This window comes from Alternaria arborescens (assembly GCF_004154835.1).
Source record: "Alternaria arborescens strain FERA 675 chromosome Unknown contig_8, whole genome shotgun sequence".
Classification (NCBI taxonomy): Eukaryota; Fungi; Ascomycota; class Dothideomycetes; order Pleosporales; family Pleosporaceae; genus Alternaria; species Alternaria arborescens.
The window spans coordinates 6099-21845 of NW_021167863.1; the positions used below are offsets into that span (position 1 = coordinate 6099).

The 15747-nt window shown below is 51.2% G+C and overlaps 5 protein-coding genes across 5 annotated transcripts; 1 reads left to right on the forward strand and 4 right to left on the reverse strand.

Annotated features, from left to right (window-relative positions):
* Nucleotides 1–1658: 1658 nt before the first annotated feature.
* On the reverse strand, nt 1659–2421 carry AA0111_g4190 (hypothetical protein; the record flags this gene model as incomplete). Its single annotated transcript, XM_028650162.1, has 2 exons — nt 1659–2153; nt 2209–2421. The coding sequence occupies 2 exons, from the start codon at nt 2419–2421 to the stop codon at nt 1659–1661; spliced, it is 708 nt and encodes a 235-aa protein (XP_028507838.1).
* A 1205-nt stretch (nt 2422–3626) lies between these two features.
* AA0111_g4191 (hypothetical protein) lies at nt 3627–5016 on the forward strand (the record flags this gene model as incomplete). Its single annotated transcript, XM_028650163.1, has 2 exons — nt 3627–4224; nt 4274–5016. 2 exons carry the CDS (start codon nt 3627–3629, stop codon nt 5014–5016), a joined length of 1341 nt encoding a protein of 446 aa, XP_028507839.1.
* Nucleotides 5017–5468: 452 nt separating this feature from the next.
* Nucleotides 5469–7554, reverse strand: AA0111_g4192 (hypothetical protein; the record flags this gene model as incomplete). Its single annotated transcript, XM_028650164.1, has 2 exons — nt 5469–7406; nt 7459–7554. 2 exons carry the CDS (start codon nt 7552–7554, stop codon nt 5469–5471), a joined length of 2034 nt encoding a protein of 677 aa, XP_028507840.1.
* An 881-nt stretch (nt 7555–8435) lies between these two features.
* AA0111_g4193 (hypothetical protein) lies at nt 8436–12112 on the reverse strand (the record flags this gene model as incomplete). Its single annotated transcript, XM_028650165.1, has 3 exons — nt 8436–8740; nt 8794–11798; nt 11895–12112. 3 exons carry the CDS (start codon nt 12110–12112, stop codon nt 8436–8438), a joined length of 3528 nt encoding a protein of 1175 aa, XP_028508148.1.
* Nucleotides 12113–13406: 1294 nt separating this feature from the next.
* On the reverse strand, nt 13407–15050 carry AA0111_g4194 (hypothetical protein; the record flags this gene model as incomplete). Its single annotated transcript, XM_028650166.1, has 2 exons — nt 13407–13456; nt 13508–15050. 2 exons carry the CDS (start codon nt 15048–15050, stop codon nt 13407–13409), a joined length of 1593 nt encoding a protein of 530 aa, XP_028507841.1.
* Between the last annotated feature and the right edge of the window lie 697 nt (nt 15051–15747).

Here is a 15747-nt window from a genome sequence, read left to right on the forward strand (position 1 = left end):
GGTGCATGACTTGAACGCAAGGCTTACGGCTGAACGTAAGGGTATGACGATTGTCCTTGAAGTCTGTATAGGGCTCTGGTAGCACATTGCTTGTATGTTCACAACGTGATAATGCGGTATGTATGGTTCCCAACCGGTAAACCTATTGGCAAAGGCAACTCCACCAACCCGATCCTATTCAAACGCTTCACCGGGGAGATATTGCCTTTGATTCTTCAAAGCGATAGTCAACTCATTGTGCAGATCGCGAGGGCAAAAGCTCTCAAGTTCGAGCCGGCGTAGCTGCACCAGCCTCCGCCTGATGAACCCAAGCTTAACCCTCAGTTCGACTTCTTCCGCGAGAACCGACTACGTCTCCAGACAAGCATATACCACGAATCCTGATTATAGATTCGGAGTAGTGTTTTGCTTTATCGCATCTTACCGCAACCACGCACGTACAACGCCGTCATCTCGTATTCGCCGGATAGACATTGTGCAACGTTTCTTGAGAGATTCTACATCTGAACAGCTTAACCTCCTACCTGAAGGTGGACGTTGCATCGACTCGTATATTCAAGAGGTGGTGTAACTCGATCGGATAGCCAAACTCATCCGTCACGCAGGTCGTATTATAACGGACCCGCTATCACAAGACCAAAGCATAACGCGGTCCATGAACACCCGTGTCTAGATCTCAATCGACTCTCCAGGTCAGAAATCTAGAACCGTTCTTGAATACGATCATCTGCGATATCCACGTACCCCATCCGTGCACATCCCGCGCTCACACATTAGTGAATAAGAGTGTTATTCGACAGCAACCCGGCTGCCACGCCTTGGATAATCAATCATGTCTTTACCAAACGCCCATGTCATACCAATACCCGGGTAACATTCTTACGACATCGGGCTAATATTGACGCATGAATTATGAAATTGAAGAATCGAGCTCGAAGGTAGCTGTTCTTTCGCTTGAACCCAATTACCCGCAAGACCGGCTTAGCGAATGCCTATAGCTTTGCACACTTGCATCACACGAACATTCACTACCGCCTTCCGACATCGCGTGTGGAAAGCCTCCACCCATGTGCGATGTACGATAAATTAAAAAAAGCCGTTTTCTTCATCATGCATGCACTGCGGCAAGTCAGTTTTTCTTTACGAGTGCACGATTGGGGAATGCAATATATAGTAGCCGGCACAAGCAGGTTTGGATACCTGCCTCAGACACGCGCAGTTGCTGCCTTGCTACCACGTTTTCGTAAGCAGCCTGTCGCGTATCCTTGGTGGGGCTGCTTCATTTATTTCTGATAAGAGTGCAGAAGTATGTGGGGTTAATTATATTACTGTGCTTATACGAACAACATTAGGCCGGGTAGGAGAATATATAGGTTGGTAGCGAAGACACGTGGTACTAGTGCAACTGATAAGTGACCTCATGGTCAAGGGTCATTCCTTTTTGCTTGGTTCATGATGGTGAACATCTTACATGACATGGGCCACCAAGTCAGCAGGCTATGAATGAGGGAACCTCCCTTTTGTTGTACTCTTCTCAAGCGCGAAGAACCTACGTGATTGTACTTATGGTCCTATTAATATAAGAGGGTAGTGAATATAGCTAAGTCTCTTAAAGGCGATCCACGCTTAGTGCCTGGCATCTCCCTAGCCATGTGCCATCAAACTGCTTCAGGACTCTCGTGTGTGGCAGCGTCTTCCATCTCGAGTCTCCGTTGAATTCCCTCCCACCCTTTCTTAACCACATCCGCCATGATTTTTCCCATACTGCCTTCCCGTCCTAGCTTTTCCACCGCTTTCTCCACACTCACCAACTCACTTTTATACGTTACTTCCAGCTCATCTACTCCTGTATTCTCGTGGTGTCTTGGCTCGTACCCTTCAGGTTCTTCCTTGATTCTCTCTCGTAAAGAAAGGTTCTGAGGATATGGCGGTGGGGGGTTGTTCGCCGCGCCTGCTTCCGTCTCAAGCAGGGTTTCGAGAATTGGAGGAAGTGTCTCAGCAATGTACCAGTAAATTATATACTGCCGAGAACCGAGAGGAAGGAGCTGCATGCATACTGGCTCGGCAGTCTGTGGAGAAGCATGGATACGCGGGTGGGCTTGCGGTTGGCGATGAGCAGTAGGTAGAGGGAGAAGGCGGTTGCGATAGCCAGACTGTTCAAAGCGTTAGTATGTTTGGTCTCCAGACTAGAAAACGGATATGACGTACCTCTTCGTACCCTTCTCTCTCGGCACCTGTGCCGCTCTCTTCGCCAGCGTCGCGCCGTCCCTTAGGGAGGAAGTAGAACTTTTGTCCGCGATACACGCAGCTGCATATCACGACTCGATTCGTGGCAAGATGGAATATTGCGACACCACCGCCAACTACGAATTGGTTGCTATCGAAGTGTGCGGTGTAGATTTCATTACTGCGTGTCGGCATCGTTGGATTTATTGGTGGTGTTGGTGAAGATGCAGAAATGTCTGTTTTCTATGGTAAGAGGCCGCGCATGAGGCTTGTGAAGCTCCTACTCAATGGGCGGCCCTCAGGTTACAGCACTGATGTTTTGCATTAATGGGCGGTCCCTTCGCTCAGTGACGGCCATCACTAAGGCAGCGAACACTGATGCCTAGGATGGGTGGGTCGAATTGAGGAGGAGGTATGGTGGGGCTAGTGACGTCCAGATGGAACGCAGGAACCCCGCAGTGCTAGCGTGCCGCCCACTCTTCCGCCTTTCGACAAAGTGCTATATATCCGTTACTGATGAACCTATTGTCATCAAAAGCATAACTGGCCTAATGGCCCAATGGCAAGGCGCTTGACTACGATTCGTTCGATATCAAGAGATTCCAGGTTGTAAGTAGACATCTAAATTGCAGCTCGTTCGAACACAGACACTAACAACCAAATAGCGACCCCTGGTTAGGTCACAACAGTATTTTTTGTCCTTCTTTGAGCATGGGCGCTGCTTTCCTTCTTGGCCTCGTTGGCTCCTGTATTGGCTGCGTAAGGACGCTACTAGCTCTGAGTCTTTCTTTTTCATTTTTTTTGCGTCTTGCTGGCCTCAATGCGATAAACGTTTTAACGAAGAAGACAAGCTAGGCGAGAAGATAGCGCGTCACACCCCGCGAGGTTTGCTCAAGACGACTCGTCGTGCCTCATCATCGTTCCAAGTGCAGCTCATAGGCGGTGGAAAGCCGAAGGCACAGGGCCCTGGACCCTGGCTACGATTCAGCGTATACGATGATAGCAGTGCCGCTAATAATCTCATGCATCATCCGCAATTCTATCACTATACCCCGGGTTGAGGGGAACATGCATATCTATCATGTCGTGCTTCTTGGCGGCGAGACCTGATCAGGAAGCTGGTGATGTCCAAAGGTAGCTCAAAGTCTGGGCATCTTCTTGGCTGGCCGTTGAACGACACTCCACATACTTGTTATGTACCAAGCGGCAAAACCGTCGCAATATCTTCATGGGAGGCAACGAGATGAAGTCAAATCGTTGCATCATCATTCACTTGGCTTCGGATGCATGATAAGGTTATGGCATGGTTTGGGTGTGAGTCCGCAGGTATATAATGTCTCTAGAGAAATCATACAGAGCATCCGGTACGCCAGACACCGAATAGTCAATCGTTATTCATTATGAAGTGGACCAGACTATTGTTAGGCGCTCAGTTGGCAGCAGCATCTCCCTTCCAGTCTCGGGACAGCTCTGCAACTCGTAGCGCCGAAGTCACGTATGATGGTTACCACGTTTATTCAGTTACTCCATCTTCGGCCGAAGAGGCTCGTGATATTGGCATGCTGTTTTCCAGGTATCACACTCATCCCATTCGCGATACCCTCTCCATCGCCGTCCCGCCTGAAGAGGTAGACTCCTTCAACGCCCTGGGCCTGAAAGCGCGTCTCGTCAACTCGGATCTAGGCAGTTATATACGCGCTACGGAAAAGAAAGCAGTGTACAAGCGGGACTTGCACAGGCGTGGCGAACTGCCAGATCTCTCCTGGTTCGACACGTATCATCCATATTCCGACCATCTTCAATACTGGGATGATCTTGTTGAGGCATTTCCCAAAAACTCTAAGAAGTTCCCGATCGGAAAGAGCTACGAGAACCGAACAATACATGCTTTCAATTTCTATGGAGACGAAAAGGACAGTCATAGAAAGCACAAAGCAGAGAAGCCAGTCATTCTCTGGCATGCTACAGTACATGCAAGGGAATGGATATCAACTATGGGTAAGAATGTACATGGCGATTACCACGGAATAACAGCTAACTATTACAGTAATTGAGTACTTGGCATATCAATTGATTGACGGCTACAAGAAAGGCGATGCCAATGTGACCACTTTCTTAGACTATTACGATTTCTACGTCGTGCCTTTCCACAATCCCGATGGCTTTCTCTACACACAAACGAATGATCGACTCTGGCGAAAGAACCGTCAGCCACGTCCGAATCTCAACACCACCTGCCTTGGGACTGACGGCAACCGCAATTGGAAGTATGAGTGGGATGCGGAGCCGCCAGAAGGTGGATCTACACCTGATCCTTGTGGCCAGACGTACCGCGGAGAATCACCGGGCGACACACCGGAGAACGAAGCAATGGATGGTCTTTCAGCTAAACTATCGGGAACAGGTGCTGGAATTCGTTCTTTCATCGACTTCCACTCGTACGGTCAGCTCATTCTGACTCCCTATGGCTTCTCGTGCGATCCATTACCAGAAACCCTTCCTCGCATGCTCGAAGTTGCTGGCGGCACAGCAAATGCGATCATGGCTGCTAGCACAAAGAACAGTACTTATGAGTTCGGTCCTGGTTGCCAGATCCTTTACTTCTCGACGGGTAACTCGAGAGATCACCACTATGCTGTCCACGGCGCGAACCACTCGTGGACGATGGAGCTAAGCCCTCAAGATCAGGCTGGTGGTGGGTTTGTGCTACCACCTGATCAGATCTGGCCAGTTGTGAAGGAGCAATGGGAAGGTCAGAAGTGGCTATTGAACGATGTATGGGAGGACTAGCCGTAATGATCAGAAAACATCTTTGGGGATACACCAATATGATATTGACAGGAGGGCAATAACCAGCCTTAGCAGGACTTCGTAATGTCTTTGCGATCGCGATCCCACACAGCAGTTTTGGTCATACGAAGTACAATGCAAAGCTGTACTGAAAACGTTGTATTCTAGTTTGACTAAAAACACGTGCTATGCTACTACATCAACGAAAAGAAGTGTTTGAATTGAAAGGATGACCTTTTCTCTTGATTTTGGTGTCGACTCGCGGGTCTTTTTGGCACCGAGCATTGCTACGCTTTCAGGTTCACATATCAGTGCCTTCTACGAGAACCTGGTATTTCCTCTCATGGTACCCCTATGGCGAATCCGTCGTCCTTCACATCTGAGACTCTTGAAGCTGTTTTTGTCCTTGGAATTGTAATGTGGATGGCTGTTAATGACACATATATCTCTAGTTACTGATACCAAAGCCCAAACGTGTCCAAATTCGAGAAGTCTTCGCTAGTGGTATCCTCCGCCAGATTATCAAACCCAAATCCGGGATCACCCTCACCGGGAAATGCTGAGTCGCGACGTCTAGCAGAAACAGCGTCTTGCCCGTACGCACTAGTAAAGTCCGAAATGTTGAAGTCGAAGTAATCATCACCTGCTCCCAGCATGAAGTTGTCAAAGATCAGCTCTGGTAACAAACACAGATTTCGACCGGTCGTGTCCATGGATATCGGTGTGGCAGCGAGATTGTCGGTGTTCTGGCCATGTGACTCACAGTGATGCTGTTGGTGTACTGGCCGACCAGTAAGTGTCCGAGCTATCTTTGAGAGCATATTAGGTCTCCCTTCACTCGAGGTCGGTCTCTTCTTTCTTGCTTCAACTTCAGAATCCTGTCGTATGTATCCCTTCCAATTCGTCATTGTCAGACCGTCCTTGAAATGGCCTGCGATATGTGTCTCTCGATCTTCCCACGTCTTCAGCACCTTTTCGCAGAAACCGCAAACCCAATTCTCCACAGCGTTGTTGCCTGGTCCTTCTCGTCTCCAAAGATCGCGGATGGTCTCATTCAGTTTCGCTTTGTGGAAGTTCCTGACGTGCTGACGTAGGTGATCCGGTCGCAAGAATGTTCTTTCGTCTTCGCCCTTGGTTATACATTCGGCTATGCGGTGGCATTGTGCAAAGTGCAGATCGCTAGGGCTTGATATCATACAGAAGGCACAGAGTGTGACATTATCAGACCGCGAGGGAAGTGTAATCCTTGGCCCAGAAAGTAAGCATGTCCACTTCCGTTTGGGACGATGTTGTGTTTCCTCATGGCGCCGCCAGGACTTACGTGCGATATGCTGGTAGCAAAAAGTGCATTGCCAGGTCTGCTTTTCGCCATCATCATTGTTTTTGGATGCCAACAGTGATGCAGATTGGGCCACTGATCCCTGATGCGCTGCAAGCCGAATGCTGCCAGACTGGCCATAGTCCTTTTTCTTGCCTCGTCTAGACGTGAATATACCGGTCTGGTTGGAATCTTCGGCTGGAGAATAGGCCACAATAGAACCGTGATGATCAAAAGATGCTTCATTTGACATCGTCGTCGATGTTACGCTCGAAAGTCTGGTTTCCCGCGAACCCTCGTCTTCCGAGGCCGGATTTGACAAACTCGTATCGATTACCCTTCTTCGCGCCCTCGCGTTAGTAAACCAAGTGTTGACCTGTTTCTCAGTGATTCCGCATTTTGTGGCTAACAAACGCTTGGTATCGTTGTCCGGGTACGGGTTGTTTCGGTTCTCCTTCAGCCACCGATGCAGACATCGCGTAGCATGCGACTCGAGTTTGGTAGGTGGTCGTCGGGCGCACGAACGCCTGACTTCTGATGGCTTGTTCACTCGAGGTTGAAATGTTACTTCTGTATCCGGTGTGCATGAAGTACAATTGGTAGATTGGCCCGGGTGAATAAGTGCAGATATCTCACACGCAGAGCATCGCGCGGTGCCCTTAGACCGTGGTAGAGATTGCGAAGGAGGTTCCTCGACTGTGTCTAGTCGAGTTGCTACAGGAGTAGTTTCCGACTGTCCAGGAACCCGAACAATAGTCGTAGATGATGCGGAAGCTTCACTGAGGCAGTCTTCGCATCTAAGTTCCTCCCCAGGATTTGTTATGTTCCAGAGCTGACATCGGAGGCAATCATGGTCGCTGTTTGGTATCGTGAACAACGATGCATTGCTCGAGCAAACCTTGGATGTAAACACATCGAGTCTGGTGTCTTGGGGCTCAGTCGAATCGGTAATTGCTCTTGCGCGAGTCCTGTCTTCTACAAGGCTGAAAGAGTCGCGTAAATCTAGATTTACAGGTTCTTTCTCGATCAGAGAGACCGTTCCATGGATTGAAGAGCTTCCTGTTTGGTTGACCTGGGCAAAATTAGCGGCCGCGTGTTACATGGGACTATGAATGAGGTAGTACAGGGACTCCTTCGGCATCTTCCAAAGTGGCAGAGCCGTAGCCCGAGTCAAAAGACCATATACTGGCAGCTTTACTTTTTGGTGTCGGAGAGAACATCATGACAAGGCGTCAACGGTATTGTCTAAATGTATAAATCGGTCTTCAGACGCTTTGTTTGTAATGCGATACTCTTGACAGTACATAGACAAAGGACCGCGAGTACAAATAACGAGGCACGTCTCACGACGACGCGCGAAGACACCCGTTCAATCTATTCTGAGATACAGGGTGTTTGTGGCTATCCTGGGCGCCTAACATGCGGCACAACGGTGGCGCTGCTCCGCCATTGGTTTGACGGCCGTCTTCTGCGCTGCATGGGGGCCATGCTAGGGACCTCAGCCACACCTGAGGCTGAGGTGCATGGACTATCGCATTTGGCGAGATTGGGGGCCAGAGCGTGGTATTACCACGTCAAATTCAGTATGTGGCGCTGGCACTGAATGGCGGTGCGCGTTGGAAAGTATACTGACAGGCGGTGTGAGTCGCTTGTAATTGATGCGAAGAACTTTGGGACCGCTGTTTAACCAGCAAGACGCAAGCACGAGCAAGACTCGTTCGTGTTGTCTATTACTAATACTGTACGTCATTCCAAGGGACTGACCAACCTCCCCGAAGTATGCGCTAGCAAGCCTGTTATGCTCATCGCTATGGCATAAATTGCTTAGGTTCGAGCTTGCGCCCATGAACAATGATATACAGGTTATCAGTAAGAAACAAAAATATTGGGTATTCATTTTTTCCATCTCGCCCTACCAAACAATGCCGTAATGCATATAACGCAGTTTTGCGAACAATGTGTGTAAATCGGAAAAAAAGGAGAAGCGTTTTTAAAAAAGCACGCCAATCCCTATTCCGACCAGCACCACCCCGTCCCATTCCATTCGTATGCAAGTGATCGTAAAGTCGTTCTAGATGTTCGTCCCTCATCGCCTCCAGCCTTAGGCAGTTTCCCCAGCAACCCCACTACCAGCACCCGCACCAGCACCCTTACACCAAGGATGTTCAAGTACCATACTGATCGTAATCCTCTTTTCCACGTCTCGATCTAGCATCAGCCGCACAAGATCGATGCTCTCTTCCGACATGACCCATGGTACGCGTAGATCGTGATCCATGATTTCGTCGATAGAGTAGAACGGGTTTTCTTTGTAGATGATGGTGTAGAGGAGTATGCCGAGCGCCCAGACGTCCTGTTCTTTACCGCGATAAGCTTTTCCAGCTAGGACTTCGGGGGCGGCGTAGTCTGGAGGTTGTTAGTACAATTATCGCAAACGGAGAAGCGAAAGAGAAACGTACCAATAGTGCCGACAAAGACGTCAAACGGCCCACTCTTGATATATGCTGCGCTTCCGAAGTCAATGAGCTTGATGTTGCCTTCACCATCGAGGACGACGTTCTCGTCTTTGATGTCCCGGTGTACGACCTTCGCTTTAGTATGCAGATGGTGTACCGCTTCTGCCACTTGGACAAAGATCTTACGGCACTCCTTCTCTTCCATGTTGACCCGCAGCTCAATATAGTCGAATAGATCCATACCCGGCAGACCGTGTGGTACCATCTCAATGTAATAGTTGATGTCGTCTTCAAAGAAATCGGCCATCTCTACGATATTGGGATGCTTGAAGCCGTCACGACGGAGATAGTCTAGCACATGAATCTCGAGCGGCACAGTGCCTAGCCTTCGGTCTCGAGTCCATGTGTCGACTAAAATCCGCCGCTTCGTGACATACTTGATCACGACTTTCTTGCTACTGACCTTTTTGTACCGACAGAGCTTAACTTGCCCATACGCGCCTTGGCCCATGTCTTCTAACACTACAAAGTCGTTGATAGTCTTCTTCTTGGGTGGCTCTTCCTGCACAGGGACCGGTGGCGGTGCCATAGCTTTTGTTTGGGTTTGCTGCGGAGTGTTAGGTCGCATGGCTTCCTGTATTTGCTGAGTGAGGAGTGATACTGCAGGTGGGGTTCCTTGCGACTGGTGCGATTCAGGTTCTTGCGGTACCGAGAAGTTTGACTGCCCTGGTTCAGGTTGGCGCGGTGAAGGTGGTCGCGACATAAGAGGAGTCACAGGACCAATACCATGGTTTGCAGCATGCAGCTGCCTGGAGTATGTTATCCACAGAGCGTAGACTAGCTCTGGACTCTTGGTAGGTTTGGACGATCCATCTTCCTCTTCAATGACATTTTCATCGAATCGAGGAGACTTTTCGCTCTTCACTACTCGCATCTGCACATCGACCATGATTTCCGAACCGTCACGATGTAGAGCTGGCAATCCGCTTGGTCGCAGGAAGATGGCTGCCGCATCTGCACTACCCTCCCGCATTGCAAGCAGGGCACGGGCACGGCGGAAGCTGTGTTCGGGGATGACTATTCCGTCGACCAGCTCGATCTTATCTTCATCGGTCATGACATGCAGTATCTTGTCGAATGCGGGTATGAGCTTGCTCACGTGGATACCTTCGGGTCGTGGTTGTCCGAACAGAGCTGATGAAAAGACGGAATTGGAGCTTGTGATTTTGAGATCGTCGGAAGATAAAACGATGATGCCCGCGATGTGTGGGAAACTAGAGATGCGGAAAGTGGGTTCGCCTGGCATCGCCTCCACGGTTACTGGTATATTGATGCTGTTTGAAGTCCGCGCGGTGTAGCTGCGAAACTCGTCGATCGACTCGTAGTCTAGCGCCCCAGTGTTTGTTCCTCGGAGTCGTGGTATGCCTGGTATGAGTCGCTTGAGATCCATTCCCCTCCGTAACCGATCGCTCCCAAAGATAGCTTCTGTTGCGCCCCAGCCCTTGGATACGCAGCCTACATCGTCGACCGTGATATATACGACATCTTCCGCAATCTCTTCAAGCACCCAGATGAGACTACCCCGCTTCTCTTTGACCCACAAGCTGGCAGAACCAGTTGAGCCATTACGCTTCTGGATCGGAATGACATCTCCACAAAGTAAAACACCTCTTGAGCCCTTATGTTCATGATTCAGCTTGCCTGTCTTCTTCGCATTGTAGTACGAGGATCCACTGCCATCGTCTGTCTGTGCTTTCCTCGCGGCTATCACGCGCGATGGAGCCTTGCTCAGTAACCGTGCAGTAACACCGCTGCCGACTTTCAGGTTGTTAGTTGCAGGAGATGCTCCGGACAGTGCATTCTTAGAGCCAACCTCGGGATCTCTGAGCTTGCTTTCGAGCCACTTTCTACGGTCTTCTCGCACGACTTCCAGTATCCCCAGCTTGCGGACCTCAGCCCTCGTCACACCGAATACAAGGCATGCCAAGTCGTTTGCAGATGTAATGGTCCATGGCGTATCTGTTTCGGTGGTGAAGATGGCTTGTGCTGCTGGAGCGTGTCGGCTTCCATGTCCATGTGGTGCTGATCCCGCGGAATGAGGCCCTGGTGCATTGCTAAAACTCGGCGGCAGAGTTGGGATAATGGTAGGGGATACAAGGTCGCTGATCTTCTCTTGGTCTCCCACCCGGTATGGCTGCGCTAGTGCATCGTGCAGTTGGCTCTGGATCGTAAGAGGCGCAACGTCGGTCAGAGTTCGTTTGAGCGCAGCTCTTTGGGGACGTGCAGGTTGCGAAGGTGGTGGAGGCGGAGAAGCTGCCGCTGCTCGTGTGCTCAACGCGTTGGGGGCGATTTCGGTACCCGGTGAGGCTCCTTCTTGGCGAGCTTCTGGTGTACTGCTGGTGTCGATGACATCGGTCGTAGTCACTCTGTGTACTGGTGGTCTCGCAGCCTCAAGCATGCTCTCGGGGCTCGCTGATCGATCAACTGTGAAACCCTTCTCGAATGGGTTCTCGCCAGACATGTCCGCCGGCCCTGTTACGGGACCCAGCGCACCCAGTCCATGGGCTCCCGTGCCGTCTTGGCCTATGAGGTTTGCTCTTGTAAGCAGCTCCATCATACTCTGCACCTCCTGATCGCCGCTGAGTTTTGCCTGGGCGTTTGCTATTCCAGGATTTGTCGCGGCCCAGCCCAGCCTGTCGCGCATAAACTCGATGGACCGCTTCAGCACATTCTGGCGGTTGTGTATAAACTCTTCTGATTGCGTCGCAAAAGAAAACGAGTGTAGAGACTCGGAGGGAAAGCGAGTGAGATCCTCACCAAAAGCAAAGGTCGGTGATGCGGGGGCAGTGGGCGCAGACTCGGAAGGATGTCTCGATACTGGTGGCGTGGAAATGTTCAGCGAAGCAGCTCGTTGGGTCGACTGCAGCTGTCTCGGGCCTGGCTGTTGGCGGATGCGACGGAGGCCTGAGGATCCCAGACCGTGTTCATGCTCGGACACGATGGGCGACCTGGTGCAATGTGTGTCAGCCATGACCCACAACGCGAAGAGTGCTCCTTCCTGACCAGCGTCCTTGCACGGCCGCCTATCTCGACGTTCCACTCACCTTGCCATGCGGTCCAGCTGCCCTGCATCGATGCTCAGGCGCTTGGCCGTGTCGATGGGTGGCGGCGGCCCCGTTCGCCAGTTCAGCAGGCTCGAGGTGCTTTTCGTCTTGACCAGCGGGGCATATTCGGAGAGGTGCTGTGACTGTGCGAAGGAGTTGAAGGGTGCTTCTTCTGGTAGAGAGCCTGGCGGGGTGAGGACGTCAGCTAACAAGTTCATATGGAGCACGAGTATGCAATGACTAGTGGCGAGCGACGTAGTGGCAGCGGTACAGAGCAAGTTGTAAGTATTGGGGTCGGGTGTCTATTGTGTACCGTAGTCCAGGTGGGTGCAGTGGCTCCGTCCAGCTCCTCTCTCAGAGCATACATGTCTCGCAGTGTTGTGGGCGGTCAAGCTTACAAAGCTCACCATGGGCTCTTGGTGACACAAGCCGTCGAGGCAGTCGTGGGCGTCACGACGTGAGGCGGAGGGTCATTTGACGTACCATGATCATTTGGCCTGCTCATTCCCTGAGGCGTACGAGCGCCTGTTCCCAGGCTTGGGCAATTGTCTCGGCTCGGTAAGATCAGAAGCAGCGAACAACGACGAGATGACTAGCCCTTGGTCTACAGGTACACAGCTTGATGTGTACTGACCCGTGTGTCGCGTTTGGGGTGGCTGTATCGCTTCTGGGGTACGGCTGGATGATGCGTGGGTGGGTGGTGCAAAGGCTTTGGTGGGGGCTGCAGGGTTGCTGAGGGCTGGAGTCGGATATCACCTGCAACGGGTACGGCTGTTCAGTAAGAGATGCGATGCGATGCGTGGGGCAGACCAGACGCAAGAGATGAGCAGTAGGCGTGCACAGTGAATGGCATGTAGTTACGTCGCGGGCACTATGCGACTTGAGACGCCAACGGCGTTATTTGCATTGCGCCCACGCTGGCCCCGCGACAAGCACAGACGATCCACCCGCCGTCGACGCTATCAGATCAGATCTACCAGACCGCCTGGGCCGGGACACCACCAGAGTCCTACATCATAACACGCTAGACGGCGAGGTTGCACAATAAAGTAAAGATGCGTACCATGCCTGGGACATACGCTGGTTCTGGCTGAGCATCCACTTGTGTCGCACCAGCGTCCGCACCCGGCCTTGGCTTCGTCCGTCCGGCAAGCCTCCGCTAGCCTTTGCTCTGACATGTGCTGCTCTGCCGCGCCATCCATCAACTGGCGAGCAGGGTGAACGTCCCGCCAATCTAACCGATGTCCATGTCGTCATACTATGTCCATAGGCATCTGGTATACCGCTGTTTCTCCAGCACCACCATGTACTGTGAGTATGGAAGTAACAGATGTCAGACGCTCAATGGAGGCATTTGAATTCTCTGCTCGTCATGCAGAAAATCGTGCATGTTGCGACCACCGTGATTAGCTCCGCATACCCCGGAAAATGCCATTGGTTGAACATGGCTCCTGCGCATGCCGTGTGCCGACTCATGCACCAAATCTGGACATCTGGGGAGGCTTCGAGCCATCAGTGTTGTCGAAGAGTATCTTTGTGCTGGTTCCAGAAATTCCTGCAGCCTAATTCTACAGTCAGCAATTGCCTTCATCATGGCGTCCTGATAAGCATACCTCGATGCATGTTGACCTGGTCTATCCACCACTCGCCAAAGCTGTCGTCTGTCGCCATATCGGCTGCCGTCACTCTTTCCTCCCGTTTGAGCCCGCATAGCATACAAGCTTGGCGCGCTGGTATGCCGCCTTCAGACTGCTTCAATGTCTTTACCGGCATTGTCTCTTGCAAGTCTGGCCCACGATCCAAAGAACCAGCTTTGATCTGATTTGCTCCGGATACGACGTGTCGCAGTCGCCCAACCTGCTCTTTCCAACTTCTCACCACATCTGAGACCTCTCGCTCTTCCTTCATGTTCTCGCCCTTGTCGATACCTGTCAACTTCATCCCGGAAGTTGCTCGTGACGACGCAGGGCCTATTCGCATGCCTTGGGACAGGTGTTGGTCTCGCTTCCAGCGCAATTTACGGCCAGCTATGATGTGTGCCGCAACGTTCCCAAGGATTATGTAGCCTTCAAGGTATGCGATTGTTGTGGGCTCGGCCAGTAACTTATTTCTCATGGGTAGGGGTTGCGCTGCCATGGGCTTGAACAACTTCTCATTTGCTTCCGCAAATAGAGAAGGGAAAAGTGATAACAACATACCGGGCGGCGGCACGTTAGTAGGTGGTAGTTCACTGGGCTGTGGACCTGGTATTGTAGGGGAAAGTATTGGAGCTGGTGTAGTGGGTAATGCAGCACTCGTGGTCGACTGCATGGTTCCGGATTTGCTCGGTGCTTTCGTAGGAATAGAAGCCTCCCAATCATCGAATTCATCCCATCCGTCATCTTCTTTCTGTGCTGGCGGTGCGGGTGTTGGGACCGGTCGTTCTGGTCTAGTAGAAGCACCGAATCCGATCTTAGATTTCTTACTCGTGGCCATTTGGCCCTCGAAAATCTGACTTGCGTTGACAGTATTTACACCCCTCGAGACAGGTGGTTGAGACTGTGATATGCTCATATCCCCTAATAGGTCCACGAGTGCTGGGGATGATGCAACAGGTGCTGTAGAAGGCGCTTTATTTTCCTGTTCGCCCTCAAAATCGCCAAAGTCGTCGTCATCATCATCGAAATCATCCTCTGCATCGAACAGTACGCTTGGGTCCGCAGACTTCTTGGCCTTCACGATAGGTGCTCGCTGCCAAGTTTGCTGTGTCGGCTCGCAGGACGATTGCGATTTGGATACAAAGGCGTCATTTGTAACTGAGCCCACGTTCCAGGCATTCAATGGTGGTTGGGGGACCGGAGGCGATGTGAATGCGAACAGATCTTGCTTGGCGGCAGGAGCGGGTTCCGTAGATGTGCCGCCCTCGAAATCACCCCAGTCGTCGTTGTCTTCAGCTGTAGATTCTTGAATGAAGCTGGAAACAAAGTTCTCATTATTGCCCACGGGCGGAGGTTGCTGCGACGATGATGCTGGGATTGGGGTGTTGGTCAGGCTGTTGAAGAAGCTGAATTCTGACGGAGCAGGTGGAGCGGTAGTCGCCTGCGTGTTGACGGGCCGCGACTGCTGTTGATCCGAGGGGGAGTCGGCTCCAAATTCCGCGAAAAGATCCGCTGACATTGCTCGTACAAAGGGATGAAAATGTAACGTTGTAGAGCGGCGCTGGCCTGCACGTGCATGTAGTTGGTGAGTCCACGCCAGCGCTAAAGTCGAAAGAGTGGGCCGGTCTCGAAGCCAAAGCCACAACAATTGCCAGCTTCTTCACATCTGATACAATACCGAATGAGCTTAATGAAGCATGATGAACTCTTGTTAGGTGTAAAGAATATCCCAGCAATGGACGCTCGCAGTGCTCCTCGGCAACTTTCACGCAAACAAAAGAATCCAAAACCGATCCTCTTTAATGACGAACCGGAAACCCTCAGTTTGTAGCACAAGCATTTTACCAGCATTACAATCGTGAACATCTTAGAGCTGAGCACTTGAAGTAGTCTGATGTGCACAGTTAGTTGCCTCCCTGGATCCAACACTCTAATTAAAGGAAAACTAAACAGGTATAGAGATCACAAGCTTTACATTGCAGCTTACATTAGCTCTTAAAGCGCTTTGTTGTAGTAAGAAGAGATACTCTACTCCAAAGGGATGTTAGTTTCTCTCTTTGATGTAGTGTAAGTACAAGCGCGACCGACACCACATAAGAGCACGACGCATGGTGAGACATTTGTCACCATCTTTGATAAGACCTCGACGACCAAAGTATTGCTGGTGATAGGCACACCATACAGGGCGATGTGATAGACACCACGAGGAAGTAGAG